This window comes from Ambystoma mexicanum, chromosome 7q, assembly GCF_040938575.1.
Source record: "Ambystoma mexicanum isolate Mex_15411 chromosome 7q, UKY_AmexF1_1, whole genome shotgun sequence".
Classification (NCBI taxonomy): Eukaryota; Metazoa; Chordata; class Amphibia; order Caudata; family Ambystomatidae; genus Ambystoma; species Ambystoma mexicanum.
In genome coordinates, this window is record NC_090941.1 from 629322290 (window position 1) to 629338947 (window position 16658).

A 16658-nucleotide genomic window follows, 5' to 3' on the forward strand; every position below is an offset into this window, starting at 1 on the left:
TACCTTTATTAACGCCTCATTCGCGACTGGCTCAGTACCCTCCTCCCTCAAGGAAGCCTGGGTTTGCCTACTACTAAAAAAGCCCACTCTAGACCCAGACTCACCCAACAACTACAGACCCATTACAACAGTGCCATTCTTGCTGAAAATCTTGGATAAGGCAGCTTATCTACAGATACAAGCCTACCTTGAATCTCACAACATCCTAGGCAAGAGACAGTCCGGTTTTCGCCCACGCCATGGCACAGAGTCAGCGCTACTCGACCTAAAGAACCATCTCCTAAAAAATATGGATAAAGGCAAATGTGCCATCCTCCTACTCCTTGACCTGTCGGCTGCGTTCAACCTAGTCGACCATAAAACCTTAAGGACACACCTCACCAATACAGCTCACTTCTCGGATGAAGCCACAACATGGATCTCATCCTTCCTGGAGGGCAGAGCGATGAGGGTCTACTCAGACCAAGCGTCAGCCACTCCCTCCCCCATCAACTGTGGAGTTCCACAAGGGTCCTGCACCTCCCCCACACTATACAAATTATTCACACTCCCGCTATTCAATGATCTAAAAGAATTCGGCATAACGTTCACCAATTATGCGAACGATACTCAAATCCTTCTACCGCTAACTGGTGACTACGAGAAAGACCTAAAAACCCTACAAAACACTTATGCCATCAACCAGGCATGGATGGCAGCCAATGGCCTCTGTCTCAACGGAGACAAGACAGATCTTCGTGGTGGGCCCTAAAGAAACCCTCAACAAACTAGACAGCAAATACAGCACCTTCCTAATTGAGAACTCAGTAATCTCCGTCTCCTCTGCTGTAAAAACACTGGGAGTATACCTAGATTCTACCCTGTCCATGGACAGACATGTCAGTTACATCTCCTCCTCAGCAGCCCTAACAACCAAAACAATCAATGCAGTAAAGCCCTACTTGTCCACTACAAACCGCCTCAACATTGCCAGGGCCACCATAGGCGCTAAACTGGACTACTGCAACGTCCTCCTACTAGGCACCCCTGCCAAAAACATGAATAGACTTTAGATTGCACAGAACGCCGCTTTGCGCGCAGCCCTCAATATTCCAAGGAGGGAACACATCTCCCTAGCAAGACAAAATGCCTACTGGCTCCCAGCCAAAGAGCGCATTCAGTTCAAGACTCTCACCATTACCCACAGATGCATATCCCAATCTGCCCCTAGCTACCTTACTGAACGGATACAACCAGTCCAGTCACTCAGACCCAAAAGGGACTCGACGCTATCCAACTCGCAATCCCCAACTTCACTAGAGTTAAAGCTGGTGCCTCGAGTTTTGAAGTCCTAGCGTCAAAAACCTGGAACTCCTTACCGCCTAAACTAAGAGCTGAAACATCTTTCATAGCTTTCAGAAAAGCGCTGAAAACCACCCTATCTAAGTGAATCTCACTTATAATACTACTGCATGCAACAATGTCAGTAAATTACAACTGTACCATGCTCACTGTTCCCATGTAACCTCGGAACTGTAGCCATGCCTATAACCATGTCTCCATTTCTGTTGTCGTTATTTTCACCATGCCAAGTAAACTTTCTTGTAACAGCGCCACGATGCCCGAGGGCAGCTGTGCGCTTTAAAAATGCAAATAAATAAATAAATACCGAGCATTCTGGAAGCCATCCTACAACTGGGTGAACATGTAAATTGACTATGTACCTTTAGCCTGAGTACCTCAACACATTTTATCTTTATATCATGTGAAATTTATGGAGAAAGAAGCATATTGCATAAAAAGAAAGTGAGGTGAGGGATCTGTCTTGGGAGCAGGGAATATTCATCAACAGCCAACGTATAAGGAGAGCGATATCTCAAGGATACATGTTCAGGAAAGGAGGAAAAATTAAATAGGAGAGAAACACATCACGAGAAAAGAGGGTACGTGAGCCTGACCAACACAGATGGCCTCCAAGTGGTACTCCTTATGAAAAGTTAATGGCATGGGACCGGTTGATCATATCTTTGCCACTACATCATGGCCAATTTATCACAGTTGTGCGACTATGAAGGAGAGAAGGGCGGGTCCATGTTGTAGGCCGCAGAAACAAGGGGTGCAGCCCACAGATACGAACCAGGTCTGAAGCCCAGTCTTTGCCACGCACCTGAGTGGTCAACCAGCAGATCCAAATGTGCAGGACAACAAGCTATGCATTTAAAAGAACAAATATTGTGATTGGATTAGGACACTATTCTAGACCACCAGGCCCCCTTGCTCTTCCTAGGGCCATGGAGAGCCACCTACGGGCAGCAATATGCCTCTTTTATGGCAGGAAGAGTACTGCATTAATCACACTGCACAAACCACAAATTCCCAAGCCTTCAATCAGATTGGATTTTTTCTGTTTGGTTAACCTGTAATAGGTTCGCAATATAGTGAAGGTCTTACCCTACATTATTCTGAAATGGTAAAAATGGCCATTTAAAGAAGTTTAGTTTCCACAAAATGAATTAATTAGATTCAATTAGAAGGGATTGGCAACTAGAATTAGATATGACCGACACACATGTACAGACTAGCCAGTCCTGAAGAAGAGTTTCTAATGATCTGGTGTGTCCCAAAATATTTTTGAGAATAATTGTTGATAAATCACCAGCTTACTGTAACCTAATTTACAATAAAACCAACACATATGGTGATTGGTATTAGTATCTTTGAATATAATGGTGAATGAATGTTACTCACTGTGTCAAAACTCCTACCTGAGACCATTCTTAACATTTCAGAATAATGTACTCTGAGTTTAAGAAATAGGTTAAGACATTCACTATATTTTCTCCTTTGTCTGATTGGTTTCACTTTCCGAATATGGGATTTTTGTTAATTTTAAGATTTCACATGGGATATAACTTGATATCCCATTGGCCATACACACTCTATGGGTGACACTCTACTCATTACCCGAGCAATCTTTTGTTATGACAGATGAGACACTCACTGCTGGTACATTGGTTGATTTTAGTGGCAAGTCAGTTGGCTTGGTGCCGTTTCTGATTGGATAATACCTATGACGATTTAGAAACCAATGCTGAACTTGTATATTATGTACATTGTATCTTTGATTATGTAACTTCATTTTTTCTTTTACCTTTTTCTTTTTTCTTTTAATTTTTCTGTTCAATTGATTGAATCCTCAGCCTAGAACCCGAAATGTGGTATCTTGGTTTTGAGGTTATCAATTTTGTTTTTGACAATTGTTCCATAATTTTACCATAACAGTGGTTTGTGTCAACATTTGCTAATTTATGTTATCTTTACTGTTCTATTAGACCAATTGGATGGTTAACCTTATTGGGATTGTATATCCTAATCATTTGTTACGTTTGACAACGCACAGCCTTGAGAACGACCAGGTGGTCGAAACACGTGTCGGCTGTTCACAACTTATAAACACCTCACTGCATTGAAATTATTTGTTCTGCATATCATAATTCACATTAATAGCGAAACTCCAATCATCTATACCCTAAGCGCGAGTCACCTTCCCATATCAAAAATGTGTTGTTGAATATATTTCAGACCCCAGTGGGTGGGCTGGAGGGAAAAGTGTGTTCGCTGCCGGGACAGACTATAGTAAAGACTTAAATCTAGAGTGGTCACTAGCGCACAGAACAAATATATTGAACCCACAGACTTACATTTTCTCACCCAGGAGAGTATGTGTGGATCCAAACCCAAAGCACAAACAAGTTGCCAATGTGATATATGAGGGTCTGTAGAGTGAGTCATATATTGAAAATTGATTTGTAACTACTTTGGGCTCTTTTAAAAAAAGAAAAACCCACCAGCATTGCGCCACACCACAAATGAATCATGTGAGACCACATGCAAGGCCCTTGCAAAGATTTTATGAAAATCCGTCCAGCGGTTCGGCTGCAGTGAGATTTTTTTCTATAGAGAATGAAAGGGAAAACCTTTGGGACCCCACCCTATAACTTTGCCCCCCCCCCTTAACAGAGGTACACAAAACTTTCCAAGAAATGTCAAAGCTGTCTCCATATAGTTTTGTAATGTTTATAACTTTGGCATTGTTTGACAAATCAGTTTGAATCTACCAAAAAGTGTTCTTGTTTGTTTGTTGTTCGTTTGTTCCTTTGCGGATTTCAACGTAGAAATAACTCCAGGGTCGCTATTGCCAAGCATGGTTGGTTGTGGTGGAGGGGGTGTTTGGAGTCTTTGGGTGTGTGCATTTGTATATATTGTCACAGAGTGGCAAGGGTCAAAGCGAAACTAAGGAGACAAAGTCTGTTTTGCCCAGTTTTATTCTCAACACGAAGGGGTTGGGAAAAAGCACAAGGGAGCTATTAGGAGGAAACTGGAATGTAACAGGGACATATATAAACACAATGGTACCATGGTACTGTGGGAATACCCAGTAATCAGTGTGAGGTATTGACAGATTCCAATCTATATGTACGTTTTGACCAGAGTACAGGTTTCCTTGTCAAGTAAATTTCAAATGCAGGGTAATCTCATCCTGGAGGAGTGCTCGCACATTCACTTATACCATGCCCTGCCTAAACTTTTTTATGAAGCCTGGTGCTGTAGGACTCTCCTCAGTGCTGATCCACAGTTTTTGATTTCCTCTGCTTTAGTACAACAAAGAGTTTCTTTACCTCACCCCCCACTCGCAATTTTCAGACTACAGTCATTCTTCTGTAACCACCCTCCCCTCACCATTCTAGACAAGGGTAATACAGCATCACTGGAGCAGGCTAGAGGTTACAAATATCTAAGTGTTCAGCTCACCTCCATGGTCTGGGATTCCGGTCCCCAGTAGACTTGCCTATTTCTATTTCAACTTGCTCTAGCTTAGACCAGCAATTGGACCATGCCTCCAACAGGCAGTGGGCAAGGTCCTTAGTTCAAGGAATCCAAGCAAGAACTACCTATGCCAACCTGTGCTGCCTACTCTCCTTAAACTCCTCCACAACCCTTCCTCCTGTTTTCCTCCACCTCCTTTCCGTTCTCCATCTTTTCCCTTGCTCTCTTATCCCCCTGCTCTTGCTCTAAAGCTTCTTCTTGATGAAACTTTACTTATCTCCTCCTTTTCTTGACCTTCCTCCTTGTAGCTTTCATCCTCGGAATGCCATCCTTACTCCCTCACTGGCTCTACCACTTTTTATAAGACAGTGCCACAGTCGTTAAAGGCACCGTATGGGGATTGATGCTCAGCATTTGGCAGTCTCAGGGGTTCTTGTAATTGGCTGGTCCATGCTACTCCCACCTCCTTCTGTCCTATTGTTTTTAGAAGCCATAGGTGTGTTTTGTATATCTCCTCTGAATTGGTCCTATTTGCCTCAGATCATCTGGCTCTGCGAGCTACAAGCTTAAGACCTGTCGCCAACCCCTTTGGGATCAGGCAGATGCAAGATGGTGTTGCCTGACCCAGTAATGAAAACCTGCAGTTCCTCTACTGCGTGTCTACTGTGTGTCATCTGCTTCTCCCTCCACCCTTCAGTGGCATGTAACTCGCACACAAGCCTCTGGCTGATCTCTCAATTATGTTAAGTGTAAAGCTGGGTATGCAGTTTCAACTGTGGGCCTCAAGCTCTAGAGGTTCCCTTTCACAGTGATTCCCATTTGGACCACCGTTCTGGTAAGCAGTCCACCCTGCTGGTACCTCACCTTCTCCTCAAGGGTTCCCCATTTTAGTGGTGCTGGGGTGACTTTGCCAAGTAGGCTGGGATCCAGAGAGAGGATCTGGAGGATCCCTGGCATACTTCCTCCAAGTCTACATCATGGAGCAGCTGCCCTTCCCGACCCCAACAAACTCCTGAACCACCTTCCCCAGCATAAGACAATGAATATCATCACAGTCCATACTGTGACGATATAGGAATGATTGGACGCAAGTTGATAGAATACAGTTGGAACACTTTTATTGACAAACTCAGCATGTTCGGTGGGGTAGAGGCATAGAGGTTTCAACTGTTAGGTTATGTTATGCATACTTATATAGCACATGTACACCAGAGGCATCATGCTGCTGAAAATGCATCAAGAAAGGCTGAAGAAAGAAGGCCCGGAAAGAACTAAAAAAAGATGGGTCTTCAACAAACATCTAAACTGTAGAGGATTTTCAGTGGCCCTAAAAGAAAGCAGTAAAGTGTTCCACAGTTCGGCCGCTGCAATAGAAAAGGAGCGTCCACGAATCCTGGTTAGCCGAAACCGGGGAGCCAAAATCAGATAAGCATCCTGGGAGGACAATAAGCACACAGGAAGATAAGGTGGAAACCTACTGCAAATATTTTGTGCCCGGACCATAGAATGCCCGATGAACTATACATTGTGACTTGAAAGAAATGTGTTTAGAAACAGTCAACCAGTGTAGGGAACAGAACATGGGGGAGCTATGAGAACTGTAAGGAATATCAGTAGCTACTTGTGCTGCCAAGTTTTCGAGGAAGCTGAAGGCGATGGATGAGATACAAAGGTTGTGCAAGAAAGAGAGCTGCAATAGCCGATGCGACTTAAGAGGAGAGAAGCAATGACTGGGGCACGGAGAGGGGAGAAAGGGAAGAACCTTTCAGAGGACCTTGGAACTAGCTGGGAATAGGGTGTGGGAAAAGTGCCAAGATCCAGGGGCCAGAAAGGAGCCATAAAAAGAGGACGGGGAGAATAGCGAGAAGGTGAGCCAACCACTAGTACCTCCGTCTTGTCCCCATTCAATTTAAGCCAGTTGCCACTCACCCAACATCCAACCGCCACCAAGCACCTCCTAAAATGAGATGCCGTGTCCGGCTGAGAGGTATTAAGCTGGACGATGATTTGTGTATTATCAGCATACAAGTAGCAGCGGAGGCCATAGGAGTGGATATGTTGGACAAGGGGCTGGATGTAAATATTGAATAAATTGGGTCAGCCAGCGCCCTGGGGGACATGAAAGAGTGCAGGAAGGAGAAAGGAAAAAGGAGAGAGCATGAAATTGGCCTTTGTCGGCCAGAAAAGTGGTAAACCATAACATGATCGGTCCAGAAAGTCTGGCTGAGCAGGAGGGAGGGGTCTACTGTGGCAAAGGCCGGTGACAGGTCTAAGAGAATCAGGGCACCAACTCCCCACTTGTCAACCAAACCGAGTAAGATCATCTATTACCAAGACCAGCTCGCTCTCCGTGCCGCAGCCTGGCCTAAATCCTGACTGAACGGGGTCAAAAAAATTAGAACACTCCAGAAAGGAACTGAGAAGGAGAGAGATCAAACAGTCTAAGGGTTTCATAAAAAAGAAAGAGAAATAGGGCGAATGTTAGCGGGAATAGCCGGATCCAAGGAAGGCTTCTTCAAAAGGGGAACAACAAGCACTTCCTTTAGTTCAGCATGGATAGTACAAACCGTGCAGGAAAGATTCACTGCTTGGCCTACCCAAGGGACGGATAACGGCATAGTCTCCTTGAGGACACCTAAAGGAATAGGATCTAACAGAGAGGAAGACTTAAGGCGTCCAGTAGCCTGTAAAATCTCATCAGAAAAAAGGACCATGTTTGGGAAGGGTCAGCCGCCTGAGCAAGGACTCCATAGTTGTTGGCTCTTAATCCCACAGATGACATTTTCTTCTTAATGTCCTCAATCGTCTTGGTGAAGAAATCAGAAAGGGAGTCACACAGTGATTGAGAAGGGGTGGCCCCAGCCATGGGATTAGCATTGGATGAAAGTGAACATACCAAGGAGAATAAGTTCTTAGGTTGATTCAAAGCACTAGGCACTTTATTGGTATAAAAGGAGCTTTTGGCTTCCGGAATAGCCAAATGCTACTGTTTGGTGATATGTTGAAACCTCATCTTGTCATCATAAGAGTATCTCACTGAACCAGGGTGTGGAAGGACGACAGCGGACCTTCCGAAGCTTCAATGGAGCAAGATGATCGGCTAAGGAGGCGAACATCAGGGACAAAACGTAAAAATCCACAAGTTGAACATTGCTACATTTGTCTCGAATGAAGGAAATAATATTGCCTTGACCACAGTATGCCAGCAGCGTTTAATAACATCCTTAGCTGCTGAAGCCGACTGAGTGGCTAGGGTCTGGATTGTGAAAGGTACCACAAGGTGATCAGACCAAGTGAGAGACTCATCTGAAAAGACAAGGTCCAATGTATTGCCTAGTGTGTGAGTAGGCTCTGCAACAAGTTACATCAAGCCCAAATCATTCATAGCACCAAATAACTGAGAGGCAAAGGGAGGGGTGGGGGCATTACATTTGAAATTTAAATCACCTGCAGTTAGCAGGTGTGAACATTTAATATGAAGACTTGCTGCGAACTCCAAAAACTGCTCACAGAAAAGTGAGTCAGTTCCAGGGGGAAGGTAGACTGTTAAAATATGAATTGACATGAATGGAAATAATAAAACAAACCAAAAGAGCCTAAAACGTAATATCATGTGTGATGGGTAGTGACGTGACGGTAAACTGGGAATGATAAATGACAGCAACCCCACCCCCAAGATGGGCAGAGGTGCGATTGAGACGGATAATGTCATAGTTGTCCGGACAGCCTGGATAATCACAGGGCCAGAGGAGTCTCAGCCAATTCTCTGTCACACCAAGAAAATTAGAGCAAGTTTCGGAGATCAGGGCATAACAGAACACTGAATGCGCAGGCAAGGAACGTGCAGTAAGTAACAGGCATTTAAAAGGATCAGCTGCCACTGTCCTAGTAGAAGGGGAGTAAGCGGAGCAAGGTTAAAAAGGGGAAGCAAAACTGGGTCTAGCGGAGCCAAGCGTAGTATTTCCTCACAAGACAGTGACACAGAACCAGAGAGATGGAATGAAGACTGGTCTGGCCTTATCCATGGCCCAGACTGCACACGGACGAGCATAGCCAGGCTTAACTTGGGCGCAACTTCAGTGCGACGTGCGCGCTCATCCGCTGCACTTCCTTATTGACGTGTTCCTATATAGACACATGGCATCACCGAAACCAATCTTGTGAGTCTGCCAAATAAGCAGCAAGGACAGCCTACCAGCAGCCGATGCATGAGTGTCAGAAATGAAAATACAGTGCTACCCGGGTACGAGACCACGGGGTGATTGTCAGAGGCCAGGCACCCTCGAGTGTAAAACGGCTTACAAGGAAATTAGAAAAGTTAAAATAAATAAATAAAACAAAGAATTTCAAATAAATGAAAAATGGGGGTAAGTAACATTAAAAAGGCGTCCAGTCAACTGCCATGGCCAGGGAAAGCCAGGTACCTAAAAGGAAAGCAAAGAAATTAATATAAAGGCAAAATTAAACCAAATTATAAACAGGAGACCGCCAAGCCATACCTGCAAGTATTCACTGTAACTCGAATGGAAAACTATTCTCAAACTGTCAGGATGGGCAACTAATTGCGACTAAGTACCAATGTAAAGTTTTACCAATCCAAGTCAGGATAACTGCACAGTCAGATTGCTTCTCGATTTGTCAGAATATAGCCATCATCACGTTTCTTCCCTTCTCTCCTGGCACAGATATTTGAATCCTGCTGTTGGTCACCTTTCAAGGCTCCTTGTCATGATTGTAGCACACTGCTACCAGCAAGTATTCCTTCGCTGCTTGCCTTAGGGTACTAACTTATTAGCAAGAATTCTCCAATACCCCTTCCCAGGGTATTACTTTGAGATGGAAATAATATTATGCTGCTACTCATTTAATGATCTTTCATGCCTTTGTTCGCACTGCTAAGCCTCACTAATGACAGGCATATTGAATTGTGTCGCTCTGCCTGAAAAAGCCTAACCATATGTAATTATGTGCTTGGAATGGGTGGTAAATGAGGGCTTGAGCCTCAGTCTAAAAATAGAAGTGGAGGATTGTTATGTGCTTCACCACAACATGTGGGAGTAATGATTTTAATTGATGCTATTATGACATTTTTTATGATTACTATAAAATATAGAAAGTTTTTTCTAAATATGTTTTAAATTGTATAGATGAAATTGTAATTTTTTGTACTTGTGTTATATTTAAAATTGCATGGGGTTAAAGGTTCATGTTTAAGCCCTGTACTAAATAATACATTATATGCATGCCATGACCAAATGTGCCCCATGTAAACTGCGAGAAACAGATGGCCCAAATAGGTACAATTAGCAACATTAGGCGGACCAGGTGTAGCCGTAATCTCATGAGAACTGTAGTCTGGGTGAGATACGGCTGACTTGCTGACAATGTATCGACATATGGTGACCAAGCTGAGAATAACCTTGTTGCTCCTGCTCCCTGATACCGTTGGGTCTGGCGTGCACTATAAATGAATAAAATAAACAAACATAGGTCTGCTCCATGTTGCAACGTGTGCTTATCCTGGTGTGAGAAGCTAGAGCTTATGTATTGTACTATGAGAGTCATTTTTGTGGATGCTTCTTGTGTGCAGCACAACGAAAAAAAGGCTTTCTGCTCTCTGGGTAACCAACCTGGCCGCATCATGAAGGACCAACTTCAAGGGAGCGAGCAAAGCCTGCTGGAGGCCAGCAAGGAAGAGTACCCTTAATCAACACAGATGATAAACCAAGCTGAAAATTAGATGTGAATGTAAAAGGTTTAATATCCTTTAGTCCAAATGAATAATAGCAGACTTAACTAAGGAATAAACGAGAAGGACATAAAAAGAGAGAAGAATCATGGAGAAACCAATGGATTTAAGAGCAGAAGGAAAACAAGGAGCACCAGGCACAAATGTCTCAGAAAGCCAGGACTGAGCAGAAGACGAAGGATTAGCATGTGGAAATAGGAGGAACCATGGGGCTCATTCCAAGTCCGGCGGTAACTGTGCCAGAAAAACCGGCAGGTTGCCGCCGGACCTGGATTAATTACCGGCTCTGGAATTGCCAGATTTACCGGGGCATTACAGCCCCCGGTGGTCCGGTAATTCCGGAGCCGGCATTCCATTACTCCCCATTCCCGTGGAGTCCCAGAGGAGTCCCAGAGGACTCCACGGGAATGTGGGCAGTGGAAACATCAGCACCATGCAGTAATGCCAGTGTTTCCACGTCTGTGTGCAGCCGGTGGCGTTACGCCCGCCAGGTCTGACCTGGCGGGCGTAACGACACTCAACTCTGAGTTACCTAGTCTGGAAAACAGCGATGGTACGGTTTTACCAGCACCGTTAAATCCAGACCGGCTAACTCGTAATGAGGCCCAATGTCCTGGTGCTGATTAACTTCATAAAATAAGAAGGCATCCATCCCTCAATCCCCAGAAGCCAGTACCAGAGACTAAATAGGTCACTACTCACTGAAACCTTGCAGTACACAACTCGGTCTTGTTCACTTATTGATGAAAAGATACTCACAACTCAGCAAACAGAGCTCCCAGCAGTTCATTAAGAGCCTGAACACAATGTTTAGTATTGTGAATTGTCACATAGTTACTAGAAGAAAATGCAAACATAATTGTCTGTCATACCTGTAAAGGGTAAGTCCTTTGAATGATCACATCGATGCAACCAACAATGCCTCCATCACTGAAAAGTGACGACAACAAGAGTGGAAAAGGCCTGGGATCCTTATGAAACCCTAGAAGAGCATACCAACGAGCAAGCCGTGTACCGTTAGCAGAAATCTGGATGATAAAATACAGAAAAGAAAATTGTCAGTTCGGATAATAAGCTTTTCTACCACCTTCAATAAAATAGTATGTTTAGGAGTTTCTGAAATGTTCCAATTGGCAACCATTAATTAAACAGATTTTGCATAGTTTTGAAACAATGTGGTATAAAGCAAATGATCGTTTGCGAATTGCACAACTTGTAATGACATGAAAGATTGAACAATACCAATTTGCTTTCACCCTGCACTAACACAGCGAACAGTGCACAATCCATTTGCTAATTGTTTGCACTCTGAAGGTTTTCATTGAATATAGCAATTTTACTTACCTGTAACTTTACAAAGTTCTGTTACTCATAACACATCACAATCTAAAACAGGTTTATTCATTTGCTCCAATTACGTGGTGCTGTAGACCACTTTTTGAGGGCCTGGGTGTAAACAGCAGCTCTCGTGCTCCACAGTCCACCCTTTGAACACAGCATTTGTATATTAGTTGGTAGGCTGCCAGATCAGGCTATGTGGAGGGAGTGGACACTGTGTTATGATATATGATATGATATTTTATTTATATCGTGCCCATACACAAGTGCTTCAGAGCGCGACGAGGCAAAGGAGGAGAAACATGGGAGGATAAAACAATGATCTTACTAGGCCCATTGACATTGAGAACGCACAAGTGCATGGGAGAAGGAAGGGGGAAGAGTGCAAGGGGCAGGGGAGTCAGTTGTTAAATGAGCTAGCTTCTGCACAAGATCTGAACTCACCATGAACGCATAGGAGGCTGCAGACATAGAAGGGGAGGGAGGGGGGACAGGGATTAGCTGAAATGGGAGGGATCCTTTACTCGCGATGGCAAGAGATGGAAGAGGGGAGTCACAGGAAGAGATTGGACGATACAGCACCTGGGAGTGGGAGGGAGGGGTTGGGTGAGGCTAAATATGACTAAAGGGGGACCGGGGAGGGGGGTGAAAAGAAAGTGAGGGGGAGTTCTTGGAGTTAAGATTATAGTTTTTTTGGCTCATTGTTAAGACAGATTTCTGAACTCTGAACTGGTGGGCAGAGGTTCAGAAGGCCAGCCTAGTTTCTTGGAACAGGGTAACCTCTGGACAAGCCAGACCAATCAAGGTACCTATGGCAGGCGGTCAAGACTAAGTCTTGACTTCAAGATGGCTGCCGACACGAGATAGACGTGTCAACGGTGCTCAGGAGCCCTCAAGCGGTGTTAAGGGGCTCCCACCACCCCGCTTGGCCATCCGTGACTGTGAGGTGACTGCCCGGGTTGGAGAGGAAAACCCGAAGGCAGTTAAGAGGAGTGCAGCACCCTCCATGAGCAGAGAGACGTCCGGGCTGAGTGCAGCGGCAGAAGGGGCCTCCCTGGACTGAAGGAGCTCTGGCCCACCAACGGCTTACTAGCAGTGGGCGGAGCCAGACCCAAGAAGTGGGTGGGTCCACGGAAACGGACCCCAGCACCCGAGAAACAAAGGCACAGCTGCATTGGAGGAGACCCCGCGGTCCTGGCGATAGAGAACGAGCGGAGGTCTGCAGTAGTTGACACCGGGGGAGAAACCTGATCGCCCATGGAGGGCTCAGCCTGCCGGGAATTGTGGAGAACCTATTGCACCCTCCGCGACCAGGGGGGATCTTGGGTTGAGTGCGGCGGCGGTGGGGACCTCCTTGGGGTTGGGGTGCTCGTGTCACCAACAGTGCTCTTGTGAAGAGCGGATCGGGCCCAGCAGATGAGCGTGACCGAGGTGAAGGACCAGCCCCCCGAACATTCAGGCAGGGAGAACACGTCTGCCCTGAAGAGGATCCTACGGTCCTGCGGACCCGGCGGCGGGAGGCGAGCGGGGGAGGTCTGCAGCGGCTGCTGTCGGGAAGGACAACGCGGTCCCCTGAAGAGGGCTCGCTGGAACAAGTTTCCAGTGCGGGCTGCGCCTTCCAAGCAGCAGCAGTGAGGAGTGACAACACCGCTGAGGACCGACCGCCATGTTACATGGAGCGGGCCTGCAGCAGCTAAGGTACGCAGGCGTATGTTCAGAGTGGAGTGTTGAGTGGACCTCTCCCATCGGGTCGACCGAGTCAGCAAGAGACTGGGAGACGGGAGAGTAAGTGTGGGCCCCATGAAACGGGCCCAGTTCGCGTCTCAAGGCAGAGTGAGATAGCATGCACAAAACTACCTCACTATGAAAAACTAAGGAGAACCAGTAGGCGCCAAGTGAGAAGACAGCTTTTTGTTTGAATATTTGGATCAGTAATGGAGGATTTTTCTACAAGGGCAAATTAGTACTGCCCTATACAGAAGCCACAGGCTAGACATTCTTTTGGACTACAATCGGGGAGCGTAACAACAGAAAGGCTCCGCGGGAAGCAAGCAGGCCATAAGGGAGGGAGATTTCAGCACCCTACTTCCCCCCCCAGCCTTGTCTCCCAGCTCTCATGGTGAAACACGAATCATAGGAGAGGAGTGACTCTGGAAGAGTGCGTCACAGGCAAGTAGGAGGGACAGGGCGGAAGGCTCAAGGCACGGTTGGGAGCTGAGGCAAGGTAGGAGTCTTGGCTGCGTGAGTGTTCGTGCCCCTCCCACAAAAAGAGCGCATTGAAGGAGTAGCGAAGTATAGGTCCCCGCGAGGAGAGTGCCTGGGGAGTGGGCTGCGCAGCGATATCAGTGGCTCTACTTGGCATGGTGCCCCCGTAGGGTGACGGGATTGTCAACCCTGCGCCCCAATTTCGAGAATGTCCGTGAAGAATAAAACAAGCAGTCCAAGGGTGGCCTATCGCAAGCAGAGCCCCTAGGCACCCTCCCAACCTTGTGGCAGAACAGAGAGGAGTGTGATGAGAAGGCGGACCTCCAGGAGGAAAGCAGGAATCCGGGCCCCCATGGAGAGAATGCCCTGCAGGCCCCGATGTCACGTCAGGACCTTCATGGCGAGATGCTGACCCTCCAGAACAACTTGGTCAAGACCTTCCAAGATCAAATTCAGCTGCTCAGAGCAGACATAAGTCAAGCGGTGGTGGAAATGAGGCAAGAGGTGGGCAAGCTAGGTGAAAGAACAGACATTTTAGAAAAGGGCCTGCAGGAGGTGGGCAAGGAGGTCATGGAGAACAGCAAGGTGATTGAAAGACTCGACACGGCAACAAGGAACTTGGAGTTGAGGATGGAGGACAAAATAGGTCTAGGAGAGTCAACATTCGATTGAAATGGCTACCAGAGGCAGTCCAAGATAAGGATCTGAAGGGCACACTGCAGGATATATTTACGAGGCTACTGGATGAATCCTCCCCGGAATCAGTGGAGTTAGATAGAGTCCATAGGGTATACACAATTGCGGTGGTGTATGCTCCAAATACAGGACATGAATTATTTCTGAGACAGTTCCTTGAAATTTTAGGCGAAATGGCAAAGGGCCCTGGGTTGGGAATGGGGGACTTTAATTTGGCGTGGGACGGGGCTTGTGATAGAGCCGGGAAGTGGGCAACGGGCCTGGAGAGAGCGGTCTCAGTAGATGTACGGGAAAGAATGGCCGGGTTGGGCCTGAAGGATGTCTGGCGGGAAGCACGTGGGGATGAGGTGGGTTATACATTTTTCTCAGGGGTGCATGGGACACAATCTAGGATAGATTACATTTGGGTGTCAGCGACCCTCTTGGGTCGGGTTAAGGAAGTAAACCCTGGGTATAGCAGATCATAAAATTGTCACTATGCGCCTGGAACTAGGGGAGAAGAGGAGGAGGATCTGGAACTGGAAATAGCCAGCGGCCCTCCTGAGAGATCCGGCGCTCTGGGAGGAAACAGAAGGTAAAATGAATACATTCATGGAAGAAAATAAGAGAGGGGATACATCTGAGGGTGTAAGATGCGATGCGTTTAAGGCTACTATTAGATGCAAGCTCATTGCGGCCAAGGCCAATCGAGACAAATGGGGGAGCTTGAGAGACAATTGGAGGGGGAAGTAGAAGCTGCTCGGTTAAGAGCAGAAACAACACCGAGTAGGGCCTCCCTGAGAGAATACAGGTGAGCTGAAGGGCAGCTCCGAATCCTCCAAATGAAAAAAGCTGAGGGGGACTTACTGTCGGTACGGCAAAGTTTTTATGCAAAGTTTTTATGCAAAGGCGAACAAAACAGATGCCCTCCTGGCCAGACTTCTGAGAGGGGAGGCAGCGAAAAAAGTGATAGGGGCCCCTAGGTCAGAGGTAGGAGAAAGGATAACACGCGATGAGGACATCCAGGAACACCTGGCAGCCTACTATAAGACACTTTACACCTCACAGCACCCCATGGCCCAATCCCAGGAAGAGCTCCTGGGGAAAGTTAACTTATGCAAAATTAGTGAGGAGTCCCAAGAGGCCATAAACCAAGAGATTACAGAAGATGAGGTGAGACGGGTGATATCAAATCTCCCCCCTGGAAAGGCCCTCGGCCCCGATGGGTACTCAGTGGCATTTTATAAAACTTTTGCGGCTTTTCTCGCACCGCACTTGACCTACTTATTTAACACGTTCAAAGATATCGGACGTATAATTCCCTCTATGGAGGAGGCTAAAATCTCCCTGATTCTGAAACCGCATAAAAACCCATTGGAAAGGTCATCATATAGGCCAGTAGCATTTATATCGATGCTCAGAGATTCTGGCCAATAGACTAGAGGGGTTGCTCCCGGAACTAAACCACCGGGACCAATCGGGGTTCATTCGGGGTAGGCATACAGCAGATCATCTGCGGCGAGTCGCACACTTAGTGTAAAGGACGCAGAAAAAGAACACTCCCACGGTCCTACTTTCTTTGGATGCTGAGAGGCCTTTGACCGCGTGGAGTGTTCGTAACTGTTTTGCACTATGGAGAAGATGGGGTTGGGAGCGGAATTCTTAAAAATGGTGAAGGCCAATTACCAAGAGCCAAAAACCCGGATTATGGTAAACGGGTCTCTTTCACGTGCCTTTAGACTGAATAGGGGCACAAAACAAGGCTGTCCCCTGTCCCCGTTTCTTTATGCCATATATTTGGAGCCACTCCTGCAACGGATACGGGACGAGGATGGGGTGCAGGGAATTCCATTTGGGGGAAAGCAGAATAAGGTCACGGCATTTG

The 16658-nt window shown here is 46.4% G+C and overlaps 1 protein-coding gene across 3 annotated transcripts in view; it reads right to left on the bottom strand.

The window, feature by feature from the left end:
• Positions 1–16658, bottom strand: part of BRCA2 (BRCA2 DNA repair associated) — a 2020919-nt gene that overhangs the window by 601774 nt on the left and 1402487 nt on the right. For all 3 annotated transcript variants that reach the window (XM_069639263.1, XM_069639261.1, XM_069639262.1), the window contains one exon: positions 11428–11583. In XM_069639263.1, the coding sequence (XP_069495364.1) occupies positions 11428–11583 (156 nt within the window). The remainder of the gene's footprint in view (positions 1–11427; positions 11584–16658) is intronic.